Raw genomic sequence first — 24,704 nt, forward strand, 5'->3', positions numbered from 1 at the left:
TTTAAGAAACATTATTGCTTTCCATTCCTGCTCATTGAACCCAAAGTCTGTAACTCAGAGAGTGAGAAAGAACTCTTGTTATCTAGGGACTTGTGGAAGTTCTGAGGAACAGCTCAGAAGGTTAGGGTTTAAGTTGATGCTTCCTGTCAGCTGTTAAGATGCATTAGGGCCTGGAGGTGGTGGCTCAGGCCTTTAATCCCAGCACTCGGGAGGCAGAGCCAGGCGGATCTCTGTGAGTTCAAGGCCAGCCTGTTCTATGGAGTGAGATCCAGGGCAGGCACCAAAACTACACTGAGAAACCCTGTCTCAAACAAACAAAACAAACAAACAAAAGATGTATTAGGAAGTAAAAAGAGACAAAAATCCGAAATTTAAAATTTTACCTCTATTAAGATATTAGATCCAGGGGCTGGAGAGATGGCTCAGAGGTTAAGAGCACTGCTTGCTCTTCCGAAGGTCCTGAGTTCAATTCCCAGCAACCACATGGTGGCTCATAACCATCTGTAATGAGATCTGGCGCCCTCTTCTGGCCTGCAGGGGTATGTGCAGACAGAACACTGTATACATAATAATAAATAAATAAATCTTAAAAAAAAATCCAGATTTTCCTTTATTTGATTCCAAAATAAAAGCAAATCTTAGTCAAATATCAAGTAAAACAGAGACTGTATATTGCCAAGCCTATGGGAATGAGCTGTTGGTGTAAATTCCTTGCAAACTATAAAGTGCCTTGCAAGTACCACTGCTGCTCTTTTTAATAGTATTCAGCTCCCCCTTGAGTAGCATCTAGTAGTAGCATTATGTTTATGGTGTCATATCTTTACTGCAGTTGAGAGGCAGGGTGGTGCTGCTATGAGGAATTTTGTAACAGACCAGGCATGATGGCACACATCTTTAATCCAAGCATGCAGGAGACAGAAGCAAGCAGATCTAAATGAATTTGAGGCTAGCCTGTTCTATACAGTAAGTTCCAAGCCAACCAGAGCAACATAGTGAGACCCTATTTCAAAAAAAAAAAAAAGAAAGAAAGAAAGAAAAAGAAAAAGGACTCTCAAACAGATATCAGAAACCCTGATGCTATGGGATGTCTTTCTGTGTACTGTGAATATGTGTGGCTCCCATAGGATAATAAATAAAGCTGTTTTGGCCTATGGCAAGAAAAAGCTTACAGCCAGGCCAGAAATCCAAGTAGAGATACAGAGAAGACAGAGTCAGAAGAGATGCCAGCCCACCTGCCTGCCGCTAAAAGAGCAACAAGATGCCAGCAGACCAGTAACCCACAGCCACGTGGCAATATATAGGTTTATAGAAATGGGTTAGTTTGAGATGAAAGAGCTGGCTAGCCAGAAACTAAAGCCATAGGCCATACAGTTTGTAATTAATATAAGCCTCTGAGTGACTGTTTTAGAAGTGGCTCTGGGACTGTGGGCAGGAGAGATTCATCCTGACTTCAGGGGCAGCAGGACTGGAGAAACTTCCATCTACACCCTGAAATAACATACTGTGTCTGCTTGTAATCATCCATTTCACCTGGGCTGAGTCACTTGCTTTCTGAGTCTCAGGTTGCCCACCTGTGAAATGAAGGCCTGGACTGTTGTATAGTTAAGGCATTTTCTCATCATAACACTCTGAAATTTCCACATTGGCCAAGATGAGACTCTGTCACATTAGTTTACATTTTTCATAACAGAGTATTGATTTTAGAACAGGAACTGAATGAAGCCCAGGGAGGTCATAGGAAAAAAAAATGCATATAAAATTTCAAATTGCTGAGAAAATTGATATAACAAAGAAAAGCCCTGTTTGGCAGGGAACATGTCCCATCTGTGCTAACATACACATTTTACAAAGCCAGTTTGCTAAACTGTTGTTTTAATGAGAAAATATGCCCATTCAGGTTTCCCAAATACAATGAAGGAAATGTCAGGATGGTTGACTGCCCTCTTCTAACTATGAAGACGAACTCTACCTCTTCTCTGAGAACACCCCTCCTCCCCCAAGGAATCCCAAAGTGTTCCTTCTCTGTTGATTTAGAGAGTCAATAATTCAGTAAAGTCCCAGGTAAATGGCAAAAGACAGACCTAGATTGGGTTTTTGTATTCGTATTTTATAAACATTTCAGGATTTTTTAATGACCCCTGACCTTCTGCCATTCTTAAAGTGAAGGTCTTGTATCCTGGAAGCTTGATTCAAAAGAAACTCTGGGTCATCTCTTCCAATCTCTTTCTCCCTATGGATACTACTCTCAGCGACATCTCTAGCCAAGTAATCTAGTAACTAGGTAGATCCCAAAGCTAGATTGTCTTGATTCACAATCTGGCTCTGCCCTTAATAGCTTTAATACTTTAGACAAACAACTTAATCTGTTCTGTGACTCAGTTTCCTCATAAAATAGGAATGATCATTTTGCCCACATTGGAAGACTATTATAAAAATATTTTTATAAAAGCAAAGTATGTCAAAGATTGCCTGGTTTGAAATAAATGTTCAGAAAATGTTAGCTGGTACTATTGCCATCAAATATGCTTGTATTTGCATGCCTCTGAGTGCAGCAGACTTCCTTCTCCCCTCCCCAAGTCAGCCTGTTCATAAGTTGGTTTGCCAGACCGTTCTGATCATAATGAGCTTTGGAATTGGACAGACCTGACTCTGAAACCTTAGTCCCTACAACAATGGGCAAGGTAGCCTTAGTATCCATATCTATAAGATGGCACTAGTACTGATTTCACTAGGCCATCTTGAGGACTAGTTAAGAGACTACATATAAATCAGAATGCAGGCTGCATGGACCCAACTCATGGGAGATGTTCACTAAGTGATTCTTGCTACTATGATGATGACTTGAGGACAAGAAGAAGATAAATACCGGAAGGCAAAAGAAGAAAAGCAACAAAATTAGGAGAAAGAACCATTGCTAGCCACAGTAATTCCTGCGGCGTCCCTGAAGAGTTCTACCTCCCATGATGTTTACCTCACCATCTTGGCTCTCTTCCACTTGTCAGCCTTCAGAAACTCAAGCCAGAATAGCAAGTCTCTGTCCCTCCAGCAACAGCAGCACCACTTCCTTGTACCCTCTGTCCTCACACAGTTCCTCTTGTCCTCTGCTGTTTCTCAGGAGACCCTTTCTTTTCTTTTTTTCTGAGACAGGGTTTCTCAGTGTAGCTTTGGAGCCTGTCCTGGATCTCACTTTGTAGACCAGGCTGAACTGGACTTGAACTCACAGAGATCCACCTGGCTTTGCCTCCCAAGTGCTGGGATTAAAGGTGTGCGCCACCACTGCCCGGCTCAGGAAACCCTTCTGACATGCTCCATGCCCTTCTAGATGAGGCCCAGAGCACTGCAGTGTCTTCACAATGGGGCCACTAGCCACTGAGAAGGAGCTTGGTACCCTGCTCCCCCTCATTCTCTCTCGCCTATAAATCACAGTAGAAGCAAAGTTTTCAATTATCGTCTACAATTAAAGAAAATTAAATTAAAGAAAAAGTCATGAATTTGAGAGAGAGTGGGAGACATGGATGAGTTGGAAGGGGTAGAAATGATGTAAATACAGTGTTTGTGTATGAAATTCACAAAAAATACAGGTTTTACACATATCTATGGAAAATATGCCTCTGTGAGTTAGGAGTGGATACCCCTTAACAGTAGGATTATAGGATTATTTTTATAGACTCCAGTGTGATTTTTTGACACATGTATACATCATATAATAATCAAAATAGAATTCTTAGCATACCCATTACCCCATTAATATTTCCTTGTAAAGATATATAAAAAAAAAAATCTCTCAGCTGGCCAGTGGTGGCACACGTCTTTAATCTGTGAGTTCGAGGCCATCCTGGTCTACAGTGAAAGTTCCAGGAGAGACTCCAAAGCTGCGGAGAGAAACCCTGTCTCAGGGCCGGGGGTTGGGGGGAAGGGGGAGGGAACAAAACAAAACCCCCTTCTTCTATATCACATACTTGGGAAATCCAGCTGGTGCTCAGCTGGAAGCTTCTTCCCCTCTGGTGGCTTTCATAGTGCTGGTAAGTGCTATGCATTCTACTGGAAGAGAACAGTAACCATCAGTCTCCCCTAGCAGTAAACCCCCGCAATCTGCATTAACAACCTGCCTGGCAAGATATGCTCACTGGTGCAATGGTGCCACAGATGCTCTAGTAGTCCCCTCAAAGTTCAGGGATCTCTGAGGGAGGTGGAGGGTAAAGATTATAAAAGCCAGAGGTGGTGGCTGACTTCAAAGACTCATGCTCTCTGGATATAGCACTGCAGATGCATATTTAAACTCAGAGACTGTGACAGCATGCACAAGACCAAAGCAAAATCAAGCCAGACAAAATCCCAGTGTGGAGGAGGGGAGGCAGGCACAAAGTCCCACCCCTAGCTGACTGCTGGTATTTGCTGCTGGGAGAGGGAAGGTCGGTTTTCTTTAATGGTGTGACACCTGGTATATGGACCACACGCCATGGCAGGCCCCCTGAAGGAGTAATCAGCCAATACAAACTGGGCTTGGTGAGTTGAAAGGGAATGAGAGGGAACACATGTACATGAAGTTGAATGGGTAGGCAAGTGGTGAGATCTGGGAAAACTTAAGGAAGAGAATTAATATGGTCAAAATACATTTCATGCCATTCTCAAGAATTAATAAAAACAATATTTTAAAAAGCCAAATGTGGCCGGGCGGTGGTGGCACACACATTTAATCCCAGCACTTGGGAGGCAGAGGCAGGCGGATATCTGTGAGTTCGAGGCCAGTCTGGGCTACAGAGCGAGATCCAGGAAAGGCTCCAAAGCTACACAAAGAAACCTTGTCTCAAAAAGCCCCCCCCCAAAAAAAAGCCAAATGTGAGAAATAATGTCTCTTCTGATTATTTAGAACTATATAATACATTATTGTTAACTATAGTCATACTACTGGGCAATAGAGCACCAAAGGCTATTTTTATTTTTAAAAATTTAATTCAGTAACAGTGGGGTTTAATTTAATCTCTTAGTTATATGTTTTCATCTGTAAAATAGGAATAACACTAGTTACAAGACTAGCATTTAGATCAAACAATATTTAAAAAAAACTTTGTATGTTTTACAGTGTATTATCATGTTATCTATATACTCATTAACACCAGCTCAAAACTACTGCTGAGTTCAGGTACTCTTATACAGGGTAGGCTGGTGGCAACTACAGTAGTAAAATATGGTGCCAGATGTGGTGACTCGATCTAATCTCAGCACTTGGGGGCTGGAGAGACGGCTCAGCAGTCAAGAGCACTGGTTGTTCTTCCAGAGGACCCGGGTTCAATTCCCAGCACCCACATGACAGCTCACAACTGTCTGTAACTCCAGAGCCAGGGGACCTGGACTCTGTAAGCACTGCATGCACATGCTGCACAGACATACATGCAGATAAAACACCTATCTACATAAAACAATAAATAGGTAGACAGACAGACATAATCTCAGCACTCTCACTCAGGAGGCAGAGGCAGGCAGATCACTGGGAGTTAAAGGCCAGCCTGGTCTACATAACAAGTTCCCAGGATAGTCAGAGATAACCTGGGGAAGGAGGTGGGGGGATGGCTCTGGATACAAATGTAATTCCTGGCTTACTAGCTGTGTGGCCTTGAGCAAATTCTCAGCCTTTCTAAACCTGTTTCCTGGCCTGTCAAATGGAAATAACAATATCTAGCTCAAGAGCCATTGTAAGGATTACATCAATTAATATATTCGATGTGTAATGAAAGATTATAAGCTATTGGCTATCATTGTTGTCAACAGTTATAATATTACACTGTTGTAATAATTTGTATCACAAAGCAAATGGATTAAAAAATAAGGAAAATAAATTAAAGACTAGATAGTAAAAAAAAAAAAAACATTAAGCATAAATAAATGAAATGAACTTCAGAATGGGCTGGGGAGGCCTCATATGGGCACTCTGAGAAGGTATGCCTCAACAGAGCTGTGTTTACTTCAAAGCAGTCCACTGGCTGGAGGACCTCACTGAAGTTAGAGAATGAGATCTCCGGAACTGAAGGCATTACATACAGGGGAAGGGTAGCATGCCTGCTGGGCAATCGGGTAGAAACAAAGATAACCAGGACAACCTAGAGAAAGTATAGGGCTGCTACCCAAGAAACACCGCAGCCAATAGTAGCTGTTCATCTGCTGAGCACTTACCGACTTGGGATGGGCCACCAAAGGCTTCCCTAACATTATTTCACATAGCTATCACACTGACTACAAAGGAGAAACTGATTCCTCAATTACAGATAGGAAAATGGACTCTCTAGTTTTTAACTGCTTCAAGGTCATATAGATAGAATGTAGGTTTGCTTCAGTCTTTTTAATCATAACACTGTGGACAGATTCCTTCTAACTATAAAGCCGTAAACAAGTGGTAACTGCATTGAAACTCGGTTGTCTCACCTCTGCAGCCTTGCATGATGGTGGTCATGGACTAATTGAGAAATAGATTTGAAGTGCTTGGCTTGTGATAGATGTTCAAGAAATTTTTGTTTCTGCCTTCCTCAGATCCCAATTCCCCCACATAAAGTGACTAGGGAAAATCATTTAATATTTCTTGGATACTGTTTTATCAATGACAACTACAATTTTAACTAAAAGTTTATGAATCTCTTACTTTGCATTTCTACCACCCCAGTAGGGTGCCACATAGGCCTGATGCTCCAGGCTTCCAGCCTGTTTTGCTTCCTAATACATCTTCCTGCCTGTTCTCACAACTCTGGCACTAGTATGGTTTTGGTTTCTCACAATAGGCGTCATATTTACAAACCACAAATAACAAAGTAGAAGATGCCGGAAGAGCTCTGGCATGTTAATTAAGAACAATAGCAGAAGCAGCTGGGCAGAAAATGCCAAAGCAGAGGCAACATAGCTCTGTTTGTTGACAGAAGCCAGTGCAGTATTATACGTTAATTGGGGAAGTAGGTAAACATTTGCCAGCAGCTTGCCCTCCCACTGCATTGGAAGACAGACAGCAAGCTAGGTCCTCCCTTGTACCTTGCCTGCCCATCTCCCCAGCACCCAAGAGATACTAGTAGGTCAAGATTTGTGCTGGGTTCCTTATAAGCAGAAAGGATTCCAGGGGTAGATGTGTCTCCTTAATGACCCTCCTTGAGCATACCTAGTCTCCACCTGCATATGCTAAGGTCAGTGTTTCCCATGTTAGTTTACCAGTCTTTGACACCCAGGGGCTCCCCTTCTCTAGCTGGAAGAAGAAAGCAGAGTCATCTCATTATGAATGGCCTGAGTTGAGCAGGCAAATTGCCTGCCTGTAGTATTTGCCCAAGGCCCCAAAGCTCATGCAAATAGCAGAGCAGCAGCTTCAGGTATAGCTAGAGAGTACCTAACCATCCATGACATACTCAGAGTAGCCCATTGTCTACATGTCCATCTCCCTTTATAGTTGCTCTCATACGTAGCGAATTTTGTTGATCTGCTCTATGCCAGACACTGTGCTAATTGTGTTTTCCCCATTTAATTTTGATCATTCATACAAGACAAGAGCCACAAAGCTGATAGCCAACACCGCTGTGACTTAAACTAGAGTCTTCCTATTTTCAAAGCCTGTATGCTTTCCACAAACCTAATACTCTTCAGCCTTGCAGAACTCATGATCCCTTTTGATAAATGTGTTTCTTTCTCTTGGGTTTTTAAAACCTTCACCTGCCATCTCTGCCCTGGCTTAGGAAGGGCAGAGATCTAATAAAGATTTAGTTTTACATTTAGTAGTTGATTTTTTTTTTTTTTTTTTTTTTTTTTTGGTTTTGGTTTTTTGAAACAGGGTTTCTCTGTAGAGCCCAGGCTGTCCTGGAACTTGCTCTGTAGACCAGGCTGGTCTCAAACATAGAGATCCTCCTGCCTCTGCCTCCAGAGTGCTGGGATTAAAGGTGTTCTCCATCACCACCCCACATTTTTATAAATTTCTAAAATATAGTTATATTATGTGGTTGCCTCATTTTTCCAGGCTAAATATACCCTCAATGAGGAGATTGTGCTGTCTTCCTCGGGAGCTCCCTGAGATAGCGTCATCTCTGGATGCAGTGGAGTGGCCATTCTGTAGTTTGCTCCATGGAATTTTAATGAAGAGCCTAGCCCTTATCCCTCCAAAGGTTTAGTTGTTGTCCCAGCCAGCAGAGCAGCCTCCATGCTACCAGCAGTTAACCAAGTCAAGGTCTTAGGCATGCCATTCCTCTGTTTATAGCCAGCAGAATATATCTTCCTCTGTCTTTCCCAAGGACACAGGAGGCAAGGGACCTAGCCAGTAGCCTGAGGTCAGTACTAACTCCTCTAACTAGATGGAACTGTAAAATATGACCTTTCTGAGAGCCCTGGTTTCCTCAGAGAACATTAAGAATACCACCATCACCACACAGAATTATTTTAATCCAGTAAGATACTGTACACATGCTCATGCCAATGTGTAGAAGGCTGAAAAACAATGTGCTTGTTAAAGATTTCTGAATGTGTATTTTCTTTCTTTTCAGATAACTCAGCTAGACCCCAATAAGTCATTATTGGAGGTAAAGTTGTTCCCTCAAGAAACCCTTTTCCTTGAAGCAAAAGAGTAAACATGACTCAGCGGTGGAACCAGCCACTCCTGACAAGCCAGTGATACATGTCAAGAGATGGGCTCCTCGCCAACCCACCCACATGCTCGTCTCACTCAATTCAATGTCACACTTCTGCCTCTTGCAAGATTGCTGGAAAAAAGTAATAAACATAGCTACTTAAAATTTCCCATCCATGAGTATATGTTCCCCAGCCCTCATGATGGAGTACTCCCTTTCCCTCCACTGCCCTCTCCTGATACCTGCACTTCACCCTTGTTTAATAACTAATGTACTGTTGAGTGAGAGTGACCCCTAGTAGAACTTATACCTCTCCAGTTCCCATCTTTCCCCTTCAGTGTCCAGAACAGTTCTTTTTGTCCTTGACATCAGGATGCTGTGTATTTGATATGTGTCATTGAGCCAGGGCTCATACCTCTGCTTTTTTATGTCTGTAACTGGATTTTAAGTTTATATCACCTAATTTTAAAAGGCAGAGAGAAGAAAGTCAAATTGGACATTCTTGGCCTGAGGGTTAGACATTTTGGGGCAGAGAAGTATATCATATGTCTAACTCCTTTACTAAGATGTGAGATTTTTGTTGGAGAACTGATTTAACATATAGGCAAGGTATTTATATACTGCTGTCATGGTCTCCATATTCCATCTTGGAGGAGTTTTTTTGTTTCATTGCAGCTTGGGGAACTAATGAGTGCACAGTGTGTTGAGGTAGCATGCAGAGAGTGCCAGCACTAAGACTTGCTATTGGCCAGCTATGGGAAGCTGTTACTCAGCTTGCATTGAGACATTTAGAACTTCCCAGGTACCTGCTACCAAGTTGCTGGCACATCAGAGTACACTGCACACAATTCTCCTGCTTTTCCTCCCCCTGCTACTTCATACATCTGGGACCTTGTCACTTGGTGGGGTGTTTGTTTCCTTTTTTTAGGCTTTTGGAGACCAGATCTCACTATGTAGCTCAGGCCTCAAACTTGCAGTCATCTGCTTCCGCCTCCCAAGTGCTGAGGTTACAGGCATGCCCCACAATACCTGGCCATCACTTGGTGTTTTAAATACCTTCTCTATTGCCAAAATCTAATCAGTTACCCTGTGGGCTCTCCTGCAGCAAGGGACTTGCTCTATAAGTTTAGTTTCTGAATGTTTTAATATTAGATATTGGATTTATATCCCAAATAAAAGAGATATCATTCTTTGGCTAAAAATTCAGACTTCATATATTTAAGAGAGCAAATTTGGGGGCTTAGCCTAGAATTCATGTGTTGCCTGAATTGATATGTAGTAATCTGGGGTTTGATTTGTAGATGTGGACTTTGTTAATCTATGGACTTAGGGTTTGGGGTAGTTCATAAGAATATTTATATCTTCACGGCCAATTAATTTCCTTTTAGTCTTAGAATGTTCTCTATGGCAGTTTTTGTGTCGTCTCTAGTCTTTATCTTTAGAGTTGGCCTCCAAGTCTGGTTATTTTGTAAGTGTGTTAGGTATGTTTCCCTGGTTCCATTATGGGGTTCTGAGAAGACTTAACCAAAGCTGAAGATATGTCTGGTCACTTTTCTCTCTACTCAAAAAGTATTGGCCAGGAAAATTCACCTGTTTTCCTCTGATGCTCAGCCAAGAACGTCCCCTGAAAATTCTTCCAAGGGATTGTTGCTAATACCACTACGCTTCATCTGCCAACTGACTGAAAAGAAGGGAGCTCACTGTGAGGGGAGTTCCACCTAAGCACTTCCTCTCCAGCTCTGCTCCTTCCTTCCTAATCAAGTGGTACCACAAGATGTCATTTCCGAAGCTGCAGCTGTCCTAGGGTACCAGCTCTTTTTCCAGCTAGACCTTGATCTGTAGCTGCTGTGAGAAGCCACAGCCCTGAACTCAAGCCATACTCAGAACCAGCAGCCAGGGTGTGGGCAGGGGTTTGAGAGAGGTCTCTGAACTCACTCTTGTGTTTATCCTGTTCCATCTGATCTGGATTTGACTTCATTATATGGTTCCCTACCATTCCCGTTTACTTCTGTATACCAACATATAGACTTTACCCTGAAACCAGTTTCATAAACGTTATTAAATGTTACTTGAATGTGTGTGAAATTGACAAACCCTTTTTCAACCCTGCCTTGGAAAGTTCTCTGTCTAACTGGCTCAGCCTCCTGAACTCCTATCCTATAGGCCCTGTTATTGTTCACTCCTGGGAGTCTGGTCAATTGAGCTCCAGAAAAGGAGGGAAGAACATTTGATACCCTCTCATATAAGCACAATACTAAAGTGACTTGCTACCATGGCAAAATCAGCAGTATCTTTTACGGTCTTCTTAACCTTAGACTTCCGTGAGCTGTACATCCCAGCCTCCAGACACTGAGTGAGGCCATCAATGTGTTCCCTCCACATTCTTTGCCTACTGTTTACAGTGACTCCAGGACTCCTTGTCATCCCCCATTCTAGGTCACTGCCCTGTGTTCTTGGATTATCATTTGTGTCTTTGAAGAATTTGTTTAAAGGGTGAGGAAGCAATGCCAATTTCCTATTGCCTTTTAATAGTCTCGGGTTTTTGGAAGGCTTCTGGTTTAGAAGGCTACCATGATCTGACCCCGTGAGTTTTATGAGCCATCCAGGTAGGTGTTCATCTGAATCAAAAGCATTCATAGCCTGAGTTGGATGGGAACATTCTTGTGGAGTCTTTCTAATGCAAGGGGTTAAGAGTTAAAGTTTTGTAGGTTTGGTTTAGCCAATGGAATTAAAAAACATTACCTCTGTAGTTGCATTAAAGCTAGATGTACTGACCTGGGCATGCCTGGCAGCAGGCTAGATTTCAGAGACTGCAGAGTTCTGACACACTTCCTCATAGGATATGGGAGAGAGTCTTCCCTGTCTCCATTTGCGGCATCACTGACTGAGACACTTCTGCCCATCCCATTCATCTACCCAGTTCAAGATCCCACAAGTGGGTAGGACACAGTCCTAAATTCAGTTCAAAAAATAACTACCTTGGGCATTGCATTTGCATCTGTGTGACCCATCACACTCATTTCTTATGTGATCATCTTAACATTCTTGTGTACACTTTAGAGGCTTCTTCCCGTTTTAGCCCTGTCGTGTAGTCGCTGTGTGACCAGAGGGGAGGAAGTTCTCTGAACGCTTCGCAGTTCACCTCACCTTCCATGGTTGTCATCGGCCCACTGCTGTGAGTGAGCCAGAGACGATCACTCCAGTTCTACACACAGTACTCGAAAGGTTGTGACTTGCCTTATGTCCCCATCGTCTTAGCAAAAGTATCAAGGCTCAAGACCTGGCCTCCTGTTTTCATTGTCCTATACATTGTCTACATTCTCCCCAGGAGTAGCTCTTGGAATCCTCTTTTATATGCAAAAGTTAAGTGTTAAGGGAATCTGTGTTCATCAGATTCTTAATGGGATCTGTTAACTGGAAAAAAAAAATCGAAGCACCACTATTTGTATCAAGCAAACAATATCAGACTAATTGCGATGTTGAAGCTGTGTGGTTTCCTATTTTATATCCAAAAGAAGCTCCCAAGGATGGTTAAATGTAACCAGTCAATTCTCTTGTCTTGAACTTCCCTCTGCATTGAGTATCTCTAGCTTTTCTCAAAAAATCAGCTTTGGAAAACAGTAAGAGTCCTTACCACTCACTCTGTTCTCCTCCAGTGAAAATTTTGTTTGAGACAGGGTTTCACTGTTTAACCCTGACTGGCCTGGAACTCAGAGAGATCTGCCTGCCTCTGCCTCTGTGCTGAGATAAAGGTGTGCACTCAGCTTCCAGTACATTTTGAAAGCTTATCTGACAGGAATTACAATTAAGAGAAACCTGATCTTTTTTTCACTCTCTTAACTCTTTTTCACAACTTGTTAGTTGTTCTTGGTTTTGCCAAGTAGTATTATGTGCTTAAGAGCCCATCTTCTAAAGCCATAGTGCCTGGGTGCAGGCACCAGCTCCACTCACTCACTGTCACTATGCCTTGGGGAAGTCACCTCACCTTCCTGCACCACAGCTTTTCAGCTATAAAAGGAATTACTAACAGTAACTTGCTGATAAAATCTTAGAAAATTTCAGTAAAGCAGTTGGAACAGCTATTGTTGCCCTATAGACCCAGAGGATTGCAATAGTGTGTGGTGGCCGTGAGAAGTGGCAGTTTCTGGAGAATGGCACACAAGACAGACTAAAAGGCAGTCCAGGAGCTCCTGTATTCCAGAGCCCTAGGAAAGGTTGGCGTTAGGATGAGTCAGATACTCAGTGTACTACAAACCTTTCTTCTAGCCTCACAACAACCCTGTGGGTAAAGTTCTAAACCTCCTCCATACAGGAAACAAGCAATTGTCTCAAGCCCCGCACACAGTAAGGGGCAGGGCAGAGTTCTGCCTCTGTCCTTTGACTCCGAACTCCTGCATGTCTGCAACAGTGCAGTCCTGCCTTCGAGGGAAGCACAACCACACGACCAAGACACTCTGATAATAAAGTGTTGGGTGCTAGAAAGAGGAAAGTCATATTTTTAATGGACAGATGAGTCTCCATATGACTCATCCCTGAAGTTCCTAGTGCTATCATTACATGGAAATGTGTCAGAATCCAGGACCTAAGCAATATTTAAAGCATAGGGGTCTCCCAAGTCCATTCACTAATCCTTTATCCTACCACAGTATCTTCCCTTCAGAGTATCATCATCTCATTTAAGGTTATAATTATATCCTAATTGGTCTCCATTTCTCCAGTCCAGTCTCCATATCACTGCCAGAAAGTTCTCTCACTTGCCTCACTGTGTCATCTACCTTGCCTCAGTCCTCTCAAAAGCTTCCCTATGCCTTCCAAATAAAACCTTAGTTCTTGGTTTGGATTTAAGCCCCTGTCACCTACCCTACTTCCTGTCCCACCTGTATCTCTATTCATTCCCTCAACACGTACTGACTTAAGAAATTTTCCTGAATGTGCCAGCTTTCTGTTACTGCCTTGCACAGTATTGCCTTCATAGACTAGTACCAGCCTCCATCCTTCGCTTTCCGGATAGACTTTGCTTCCTCCCACATGTATTCTTGACCATTGCCTCGTGCCCTCACACCACAGGTCAGATGCCTGTGCTGTGAATCTTCGGCCTGAGGCGCCCTTTTCATTGTGCTGGGTCTTTCCAAACTGTAATTCAGTTCATGACTTCCTCACCCTGGTCATGAGCCCCCAAAAGATCAGAATCACTTCATATCCTCAAGACCTAGCAAAATGACCGACATACAACAAGCACAATGTAACAAATATTGACTGAATTTGAACAGAGATCCTGGCATAAAAGTACTAAAAGATAGTCACTTCCATCCCTGACCTCCAACTCATCTGGTAATATTGAAAGGCCAAGAAATTATATCTTGATTATTTATTTCCAGAATCAGCCCAGGGTCTGGGACATAGCAGATATGTACCCAATGGCTACTGAAGCAAAGCCAACTTGTTTATTAATGAAAGAAAAAAAGGTAAAGGAATTGGTGTTGAGTTCTTAGGTCAGCCCAACATGATGCTGCACTCTATTCATCCACATCATCCTCAGACTCGCCCCCTGAATAGTTAGAAAAACGGAGGTTTGGAAATCTGAGTCACCATCCAGAGACACATAACTAACGGAGAGGAATGGGCTTTGGTGGAGCCTCCTGTGCCCTGAGCACACTCCTGTGCTTTCGATCATTGGTGAGCCCTGCCCCGGCTGCCTTGGCATGCAGAACTTCAGACCCAAAGGTAGGTTAACATTAGTTAACAGTGTCACACAGTCCCCTGGTTTGCCTTCCGACTATGAAGACCGGTGTCTGGCTCTCAAGCAGGGCTTATCTTAGAAGTTCCTTCCTCACCCTACACTCCTTTCAAACTCTTCCTGGATAAGAGAGTGACCCAGTTTTGTTTAAGAAATAAACTTCCTGACAGTGTGATCAATGATTGTTTTATTGCCCAGCACAGGCCTGCTACTATGTAGGTGCTTCAAAAACAACTCTTGATAGTGAAAGGACTACTTAAACATTGTCTATTATATGCCAGCCATTGTGATATTTAATAATATTAACTCACTTGTTCTTTGTATTGTTTTCTTTACTGGTGCTCAAACTAAGGCCCAGGAGGTTAGGTCATTTGTTCAAGGTCACACACAACCAGTAAACCAAGGAGCCAGATCAAACACAGTCCATTTGGCTTCAGCGCTTAGGCCAGTACTGCACTGCTTCTCCAGTAAGTTTCTGGAGCCCACAGCACAAGGCAGGGGCCTCTTCTAATCCCTGTGTTTCCCTGGCAGAGCAGGTATCACATTATTACGGTTATTTGCACAGAAGTCTTTTTCCACTGGACTGTAACAGGTCCACACCTGTGGGGTCTGGCACGGGGTACTGATAGTAAATGTTAGGAATGAACCACAAACTATCCTATGAGGAGTAACATACAGTCCCTGTTCCATGCACTGATAAACTGAGGGCAAGCAACAGAAGTCTAAGCCTCTATACTATATACTACTGACCTATGCTTAGGCCTGCCTCCACAACAAATATTTGTTCCCGAGTGTTTCACCATATCAGCATTTGCCCTATGGAAATGAGTTTAGCCTTGGCTTGCCCACTCATTGAAGCCTTCTTACAAACTTGATTCTCAGCCTCCACCCTTAACCTAGAATGCCCTGACAGGAGTGGTATAGAACCACCAATTTTAATGCTAGAGAATTCCCAGAACTATGGAAACCCAAAGTCTCCTCTCCCCCACGATGAAGAGTCAAAAACTGCTTCTCGGGTAAGTCTCATCAGGGAGTATGGTGAACCTGGAAGTCTGAGATCCCAGAATTAGCCAAGGGAGGTATCCACAGCATCACGATGGAGCCTGCCTTCTGGATACAGGTGTCCAGGGCCTGCAAATGTTACCTGTCTCCCATGGGTACACACTAGTAACATTTGCATAAGGCTTTTCTGAGAAGTTGGCAACAGCAAGCCTTACTGAAACTTTTCTCTACGTTTTGGGGGTCAGAAGAAGCAGCCAGAAACTTGCTTTATTTCCAGAGGTGAATGCCAAGGACTCTGCTGAACATCCATTTAGAAACCATGGTCTTCCTAGCCACATCATTGTAGTCCTTATCTCGGGACATTATACTATAGATAAAGAAACTGAGGGCCAGAGCAATGAACTGGCTAGTCTAAGGTCTCTGTTATGGCATGCCTTTACCCATAGCAAATGTCATAAGGAACTGGCTTGTGTAGCTATCACTTCCATACTTCGATTTCTTCATGAGTTCCTTCCATGCTGTGGGAAGTGATAGGCAGAATGAAGAATATGCTTTCTTGAACAAAAGTGGTATTGCACTATGGAGGAGTCTTTTAAAGAATAAGCTCTGCTGTGTGAGCCCCCAAATAGAAGCCCTGAGAGCAAATAGGGGTGAGAGAATGTTTCCCAGAGGGCTTGGAGTGGCCCTGGGCTGTTCTGCTCAGCTTATGTGGGCAGAGTGCTTTGTGTTTCATATTCCGGTTAATGTAACCTTCAGAACATGGAGTGTGAAGCATGGGCACGGAGAGAGATAGTCCTGAGCCCACCTTGGATCTTGAATAGCCAGAGTATGCTGGGAGGTCACTCAGCCATGCCAATCCATCTGAATTTGGGTTCTAGGGGCAGGGAGATTTTCAGATTAGGGTTCAAAATCAAAGGCACCTGAGACCAAGTTCTTTCTATCTCCAGCTTCCAGATACCCAGTCTTCCTTCTCATGGAGATAAACAGGATGCTGAGAAGGAGTGTTAGTTTGGGTTTCCACTGCTGTAACGAGACCCCTTGACCACGGAAACTTATAAAGGACAGCATTTAATTGGGGCTGGTTTACAGTTCAAAGATTTAGTCCATTATCACCATGGTGGAAAGCATGGCAATACACAGGCAGACATGGTGCTGGAGAGGTAGCTGAGAGTTCTATATCTGGATCAGCAGGCAGCAGGAAGAGATAGTGAGCCACTGGCCAGGCTCAAGCATCTGAGACCTCAAAGCCCTCCCACAGTGACACACTTCCTCTAACAAGGCCACACCTCCTAATAGTGCCACTCCCTATGGGCTTGTGGGGCCATTTTCATGCTAAGTGCAGGAATGAAGAGTCCTCCAAAGAAAGGGGTTCCAAACATTGAAGGGAGTGTCCCTTCCTCCACACTCAGCAGGCTAGCTCAGGGAACTGGTAGTGAAGAACCAGTCCCTAACTGTTAACAACCCTCACCACACCAGTCTTATGTCCCTAGGAGGATATTTCTCTATTTCCTTCTGATAGTTACTTCTCAGTTTCCTCTGGTAGAAATTGGAGATGACAAGGGGCCATTGTATGGTTTCAGAGAGGACAGCACAGAGCCGTTTGGGAACATCCCCCACCTGCACCCCACCCCAAATCAGCATGTGCCACTTTTGTCCCTGACAAAAGACAGTTGAGGCATCTGGAAACATGTTGGAATCTGTACCAACTGATACAGGAAGAACATGGGGCTCCAAATTGGAGATGGCTGGGCCTGGCAGGTCCTGAGGAAGTTGGAAAATTAGGAACTGCCTAGTCCAACTAGGAACTTTCTGTGTGACAGAACAGGAAATGGCGGTGGGGGTCAGAGTTAAAAAAAAAAAATAGGAAGGGATGAAAACTGACAGGTGACCTGTGGAGGTGCATTTGGCTTCTCCTTTCCACATCCATCCTTCCCTCTTCAGTTTCCTGTGTCCTGGATGCTACAGGCTGGGAGTTCATAGCAACCAGCAATTCCTTGCTGCACTCGGGAGGTCCAGTTGAAGATCTGACCCAGGATCCAGCCCTATCCCTTGTCCTCCCCTTGTGGTGGCCTGGCTGCTACTGACTGCCAGACAGTCTGAGAGGCAAGTGCAGAGACAGCTGATGACTCCCCCAAGTCAGGTGGTCAGGCCTTGTCAGTGTCAGTGACGTGTAGCAACCTTTACACCCAGAATTCTTGACTCAACCAGAGACTTGGACTGGACTCAATATCACAGCCAGGGATCTTGGAACATTACCCTGGAAGCTAATTCCTGAAGTCACCAATCTGAGCATTGGTCCCCAAAGTCCAGGAGGACCTGCAGATCACCTGGACCTTTCTACCTCTGACCATTTCCCTTCAGCCTGGTTAGTTCGGGGCCTCAAAAAACTTTGAGCACTATTTGAAAACTTGACATGGAAGAGAGTTCAAGAGTGAGGCTGGTCCCAAGATGAAGATAGTCAAAGTAACGTTCTTAAGCTCATGTCATTAGCAGTTAGATATAATGGGTGAAAAGATTCTGTTCAAAATAGCTATACACTATACCAAGGATATGTGTTTAGGAAACAGTATGGAGGGAAAGGGTGAGGCTTACCAAAAATATCCCCCTTAGAAATAAGGTCACACTGTGTTCTGGGTGAAAACATCCCACGTTGTAAAGATGCACAGCCTCTCTCAAAGTAATTTATAAAGACAAGCTCTGCCTGGCCCTGGTGGTGCACACCTTTAATCCCAGCATTTGGGAGGCAGAAGAAGGCAGATCTCTGAGTCTACAGAGTGAGTTCCAGGAGAGCTAGGGCTACACAGAAAACCCTGTCTTAGAAGAAAGGGGGAATCCAATTATTATTTTATTTTAACAAGATTTGAAATTGATAAAATGTTGATTCAGATTACTGTGTTTTGGAAAAAATTTGAGATGTTTGAAAAAGAAGAATCAGGAATCAGTAGAATGACCCACCTTCTGAAATATTACACTAGTACAAGAGTTAGAAGACTGAGGCTGGAGAAAACATGTACTGAAGCCAGAAAGGTCATCTGAGATTTCTGTATGTGGTCAGTGGAGGAATGGGCGGTCATGCAATAGTCCTCTGATAACCAGCTAATTATTTGGGGGAGAGTTGTTACAAACGTCACACCTTCCATAAAAATTATTTTCAACTGAGCTAACTATATAAAGATAGAAAATGAAAAGAGCTAATAAATGTATTTACTTGCTAAATAAATATTAAAATGGAGGTAAATTATTTTAGAAGTTTAAAACTGGAAAATCTTAAGATACAGTAAATATATGCCATTTATAGTGGAAATTAACAAGTATGGCTACTTTAAAAAAAAAAAAAAACAAAACTTAAAACCCCAGGATAGTAATAGCAAAACCAGTAACCCAAAGAGTGGAGAAGTGTAGCCGTTTTACAGAAAGGAGGGTACTGCTGCCTTGAGTGTGTACTGACCTACAGAGAAGTTCTAAGTTCTTAAAGGATGTATGCATATTATTTAAAAAAAAAGGACAGCAGTGGCCATGACATAAAGAAAAAACTAAGGAAATGTAAATTGCAGTGCCTCCGAGATGCTGCTTTTCTTGCTTGAATTAGCAAAGATTAAAAAGACCCCAAGATGCATCTTGAGTGTCTTGCCTGTCACAGCCTTTTTGAGGGCTGTTTGACAGGTAGCTATCAAATGCCCGGAAAAGCCTCTGATGACTTGCTCGCATTTCTAGTAAGTTTTCCTAAGGAAATAATTGGTCACATTCACAAAGGCTGCTCATGGTAGCAATGTTATCAGAGCAAAAACTGGAGACTAACTATTAAAAAAAAAATGGCAAAATAAAGTACATCCATATAACTGAATATTTTTAAATCCTTTTAAAGATTGTGTGTGTTGATTAACATGAAAAATGCTTATATTTGTAAACAAAATGCATATTTTTGTAAATGAACACACAGAAACAGTTTACAAAAATATGTATCAAATATATGCTGCTAAATTTTCTAAAATGTTTAAGATGTTTATTGAGAACAAGCCCTGGCAGCTTCCACTGGGGTCCCTTCAGGAAGCCCCTTCCATGCCCACTGTTCTCACTGTGAGGTCAACAGTGGGTGACCTTGTGCCTAGTTGACCAGTGAACTCTGTAAGAGTATATTACAAGTAGTTAATCTCTGGTCCTCAGAGCCTGGCACTCAACATGAGTGGCCAGATTCTCGGTTTTCCTTGAATAACTGGCGAATTTAATGAAATCAAACCAAAAAAAAAAAAAAAACCCTAAGTCCCACATTATGCTCAGAATTGAGGTGAGGAGACAAAAGTCTAAGACTGAACACTGGATCTGGATTTCTTTCTTTAGGTTGTGCAGCATGGCGGCCCCAGGTAAGTTACTACACCGCTCTAAATTTCGTGAGGCACTCAGGTCTGAAGTGAGCTATTGCACTTCCCGTTAGCACTGTGTGCTAAGCAAGCAGGCCACACCTACAGTTTAGCAGAGTGGCGAACACAGAGGACACTTCAAAACAGAAAGCCTTGAAACCTTGTGCAACCCTGCTCCCTTGCAGGGCTTGACCAAGGAGGCCAGTGGTTGTGGCTGGAGCTATGGCTGGAACTTGGTGTAGGCACCTCCTGCACCAACCAGTGCGGTCCCTCCTTCTGCCTCAGTTGGCCCTTCTGCCTGCTCCTCGAGTAAGGCGCCCAGTGCTTCTTTCCCTAAAGAAGCTAAGCACCAGCGATTGGACCCCAGGTGCAGAAGAGAGCCTCGGGTGGAACCCAGAACTTTGCAGACCACTGGCCAGGGATGGCAACTCCAAGGCTTGAAATTTGCGCTCCTCTGTGTCGCCTTCCAGCTTGGAATCATTTTCTCACCTGACAAGTGAGATAATGGGACCCAGTAGAGGAAGGTGGGTCTTCATAAGTCACTGCAGGGAAAAGTGCAAGGCGCTGGAAGAACATGCAAAAGCCCAGAGCCACAGTGGGCAGCGTGGTTTGTTGTTTTGTTCTGTTTCCAAAGTTGTGTCTTTTCCTTGGCCCTAGCCTCGGCCAGATCAAGGGCCATTTCAAAGGAGACAGCAAACCAGGCTCCCTTCCTCCCCATTCGCGCTGGGCACGCACGACAGAGCGTCTTAATCAGCAAGACTGGAGGAAAATGTCTCCTGTGCTGGCGTCCATGCCTGCGTCCACGCAGGAACAGGAGTCACTCTGGTGCGCAAAACGCGCGTCAGGCATGCCTGCCTTCGGAGACGCTGTCTCCCAAGGCTCCTTCCTCCAGCCCTTCCCAGGTGAAGAATTTCAGCCAAACTAACGGAATCCAGAGCGGTGGGAAAGGGGTCTGTGCGGGAGGGGCGAATCCGTCCCAGAGCCACCGGTTTGGGGATAATTACTTTTAATGTCAGAAAGATTTAGTTTAATATCATCTCTATTAGGCTGCCGGGAGGGTAATTAAACGGGAAGCGTCGCAGCCGGCAAACAGATGGCGTCTGCTTGCTCCGAGGCCGCGGGCAAACAGCGCAAAAGTCAACGCTTCCCAGGTCCCCCACTGATGCCCCCAGCCCTTCTCCTAGTCAGTGGTACAGAATCCTCATTCTAGGCGCCCAATCCCACATCACCCCAGGTCCCCACCTGGGCCTTCCCCCTGGGCCTCTTCTGTGGAGTGGCTCTGAGTGATGGATGGATGGGGTTGGAATGAGGGTGTGGAGGATTTCTTGGCTGGGTGCACACGCCCCCTCCCCACCGGCCCGGCAGACTCCTCAGCAAATGATTCTGAGCTGAGGACACTTCTGAAAGTGTGAGTTGGGCCCTCGCTGTCAACCACTTCATTTGGAGTGAAGGTCTCTATCCCAGCAGATGGAGAAGGACTAGGGTTCCGTGCTCCGATAGATATGCTCAATGTTGAGGGTGCAGGCTCACGACGTGGGACTCTGCAGGCGTCTGAGTCTGAGATCACTCACCAAGTGGGTTGTGCCTGCAGGCAAACGTGCTTATGAGAGCATACTGTGAGGCCAAACTTTTTGAAAGGGTCCCTTGGGTGAGAGGGCCACGTCAGAGGTGAGCGCGCCCCCCGGGGGCGTCCACTACTTCATGTGTACATGAAGGTGTGTTCAATCCTGCAATGAGTTGTGTGTGTGTGTGTGTGGTGGTGGTGGTGGTGGTGGTGGTGGTGGTTGGGGGCCTCATCCTGTTGCCTCAACCTGGGCAGCTGCTCATATCAGCAGATGCTAACAGCATGAGTGGCCTGGAGAGCTGGGCAGAGGCATCCTACCGGGTGGGCAGGGTTGTTATCTCAGCCCAGAACGGGTTTTTTCCTGCTTCCCTCCATTACATTCTTTATGTGAACACCACCAACCTCGGCTTGTGAAAAGAGAGCGTCTCAGACCTGTGGAGACACCAACTTAGAGCACCAGAAAAGGGGGAGACTTCCTGTAGTTTGGCCTGGCCTGGGTTCCAGGGTGCGATACCTCCTGCTCTTAAGAAGGTTCGATCTAGGTCCACGCCAGAGCTCGGGTTCCTGAAACTGTTGGCTCTGGTGAGTTCGTTATCTAAGTGCAGGACTCTTGGCCTCAGGCGCGAGAAAGGGTATTTAGGCCACCGCTTCCCAGAAAACTAAGCATATCTGGGTAGGTTACTTCGTTTGGGGGTTTAAAAAATGTCTGCAAAACTGCCCCCCCCCAAACAAAAACAAAAAAACTCTAGAAGCAGACGGGCGCGTGGAATCCCGCAGCGCACGGAGCCTTCCCGCCCTCCCGCCAACAGGCCAGCACTCAGGCATAGGTAGAGTTACTCTGCCTTCTGACCCCGGGGAATTGTGTAGGGGTGGGTGGGTGGGGGACCCTGAGCGCCTAACGCGGAGGACTCCACCGCACCCTCACTCCACCTGTATCTCCAGACTCTTCACTCCCTACCAAATCTTTTCTCCGGCGGCAGAGAAGGAACTTTCTCGGTAGCCCCACAACCAGGTTGCTATTCTCTGCAATTCGGGTCCCAGCTCCCTTGAGACTGGCCTGGCAAACTTTCTGGAAGTTATTCGCCAGATTCTGAGGTTCATCGCCCCGTCACGTCTCCTCGGGTCGGATCCTCCGTTGGCTTCTTGGACAGGGCGCATCCCGACCCTCGCAGGCGCGTGGTTCTGCTATGGGATCCTGTCGATCTCGCCTTCCTCCTGCCCCAGCTGCGGGTCCTCCTGGCGGAAGGGGCTGGGGACCGAGGCAGGCTCCGTGCGCCTAACAGGTGTGTGCGTCGGCGTCGGCGTCGACCCGACTCCCGAGGCCCAGGGGCTTCTAAAAAGCAATGCCAAAACACACGGTAGGGGGTGGAGAGGACGTGAGGAGATGGCCTCGCTTTTCATTTAAACGAATTTTCTTTACTCTGAAGAAGAGAGAAAAGTAGAAAACAAAAAAATGAGAGTAACAGAATGTTAGCCGCAAAGGCAGGAGGAAAGCCCGAGCTAGAGAATCCGAGGGTGATCCCGCCCAAGGACTTCGACGTCTGTTCCGAAAGGGGGTAACTACGAAAGGATACAAAATTCGAACCTGTTACCTCCTCCGCTGACCGAACCGGTCCTGGGGTCGTGACGTCAGCACAGGTCGCAGAAGGCCAAGTCAAAGTTGGTCCAAGGCCCCCCGCCCCCTGCGCAGCCTTGTGGTCGGTCTAGTGGCCGGACCGACTGGCCGGTGCATCCTGCGTCCGAGAGAACCTGGGGAGGCGCAAACGCTGCCTTTTACTTTCGTTAAAAACAATTTACAAGTAAACTTCGTTAATTTCAAATACCCACAAAAAGAGTCCCACCACCACCACCACAAAAAGGGGAGCGAGATGCGGAGAAACGAAGAAAGGCAAGGGCACAGGGGGCCAAGGGACAGGGCTGGGGCGCGGGGAGAGGAGAGGCTGAGGCGCACCGACCCTCGTTCCTCCTCTGGGTTCCTCGCTTAAAAAACGCCACTCCTTACAAATCACACTTACCCTCCGTGCAGCCCGTGGTGTCAGGACTTTGCAAAACCAAGGACCTAAGCATTAAAGGTGGCAGGGGGAGGGGGAGGGGAGCAAAACAGCTCTCAACCACCTCGGAGCACGTCGGACTTGGGAGCACACTCGACACCGTCAGAAGGAAGCCAGCAAAACCATCTTGGCAAGTCTGCGGTGAACGCCCTCCCTCCCCCACCCCGGCACCCGGGTTCCACTCCCACTCCGACAGCGGTAATTGAATTGTCACCTGCCCCCGTCCCGCCCTAGGCCTCCAGGGCCACTGGGGAAGCTCGGCCTTGCCAAGCGCCCCCGGCCAAGGCAGAGTGGCGCAGCGGAGCCGGCGCCCCCGAAGTAGAGGGGTTACACACGTCTACGCGGAGAGGCGCACCGGACACGGTAATTAGGAGCAATTCACACGCTCTCGGGCGCACGGAAACTTCTTGTCACGACATTTGCAACGCTCCTCCTCGCGCACTCCTTCCCTGGCGCCCCCTCCCTTCCCGCAGGCACTCAGCGGAGCGTTCGGAGTTTCGAATCTTTCGGACACTGTAGAATGAGGGGCTCCCCGGGCGCGGGCCCGGCCAATCAGAGCGCCGACTGCCTCCCCTGGCCAATGGCAGGCGCCACATTGTTGTCCAATTCTGTCTAATGGAGCCCTGAGGAGCAACAATAGAGCGGGCGAGCGGCTCATTGAGAGCTGGCAGCGCCGGGCTACCAGGCCCGGATAGAGCGCAGCGTCCGGAGCGCACCGAGGGGACGCGGCTTCCAACCGGCTGGCCCCCGGACGGGTCCCCGGTCCCGAGTCCCCTCCGGAGTGTTGGACTGCTGTGCTCCGAGGGGCGGGGGGGGGGGGTCCGGAAGTTCGGACATGGTGGCTGAAGGAGGGTGACGTGGTCAGATAAGGGGCCGGGGGCACAGGGAAGAGGCCGGGAGAGCGGCGGCGCGAGCAGAGCTGGGCAGTGCGTGCAGCTCCGGCGGAGGAGGAGCCCGGAGCCCGGAGCCCGAGGCAGGTAGTGGAGGGCCGGCCGCAGAGCCGGGGAGGCCACCCCACTGGCGGCCCCCGAGGGCGAGGCCTAGGCCCCAGGGGCCTTAGGGACTGCATGCCTGAGGGTCTGGGGGTAGAGGCCCCCGCGGGCACACTGAGCTCTGGGATTCTCAGGCGGAGACCCCAGGAGCGGGTCCCGGCTCGGGAGCCCGGGCGGCGGGGTGGCGGGGAGTGAAGGCCGCAGCGGAAGCCGGGAGCTGGGCCTGCTGGGCCTTCTGCAGCTGCGGCGCAGGTGGGACTCTCCTGTCCCTTCGGGGTCAGTTTCGGAGGCGACTCCCTGGCCTCGCTGAGGCCTGCTGGGGAGTGCACGTTCCAGAACCCCAGCCTGAAGACCAAAACTCCGGAACCTGCGCTGGAGCGGGGTCCCAAGGGGTCCCAGAATGAGGAGGGCGTGT

The 24,704-nt window shown here is 46.3% G+C and overlaps 1 protein-coding gene and 1 long non-coding RNA gene across 4 annotated transcripts in view; one reads left to right on the plus strand and one right to left on the minus strand.

Moving 5' to 3' along the window:
* Faf1 (Fas associated factor 1) overlaps positions 1–8,750 on the plus strand; it is a 335,197-nt gene extending 326,447 nt beyond the window's left edge. Inside the window, exon 19 of the mRNA XM_059254707.1 lies at positions 8,502–8,750. Coding sequence (XP_059110690.1) covers positions 8,502–8,585 — 84 coding nt within the window. The 3' untranslated portion in view covers positions 8,586–8,750. The remainder of the gene's footprint in view (positions 1–8,501) is intronic.
* A 10,835-nt stretch (positions 8,751–19,585) lies between these two features.
* Positions 19,586–24,064, minus strand: LOC131903879 (uncharacterized). 3 transcript variants are annotated; one of them, XR_009377622.1, is made up of 4 exons: positions 23,653–24,064; positions 22,839–22,995; positions 22,205–22,667; positions 19,586–21,267 (listed from the first exon to the last, which is right to left on the minus strand). It is a non-coding gene; the product is annotated as an uncharacterized LOC131903879 (long non-coding RNA). The 3 variants fall into 3 exon arrangements; XR_009377623.1 differs by having other exon boundaries at positions 22,205–22,579; positions 22,832–22,995; positions 23,653–24,062; XR_009377621.1 differs by having other exon boundaries at positions 22,205–22,579; positions 23,653–24,059.
* Between the last annotated feature and the right edge of the window lie 640 nt (positions 24,065–24,704).

This window comes from Peromyscus eremicus, chromosome 2, assembly GCF_949786415.1.
Source record: "Peromyscus eremicus chromosome 2, PerEre_H2_v1, whole genome shotgun sequence".
In the NCBI taxonomy this organism is placed as follows: domain Eukaryota; kingdom Metazoa; phylum Chordata; class Mammalia; order Rodentia; family Cricetidae; genus Peromyscus; species Peromyscus eremicus.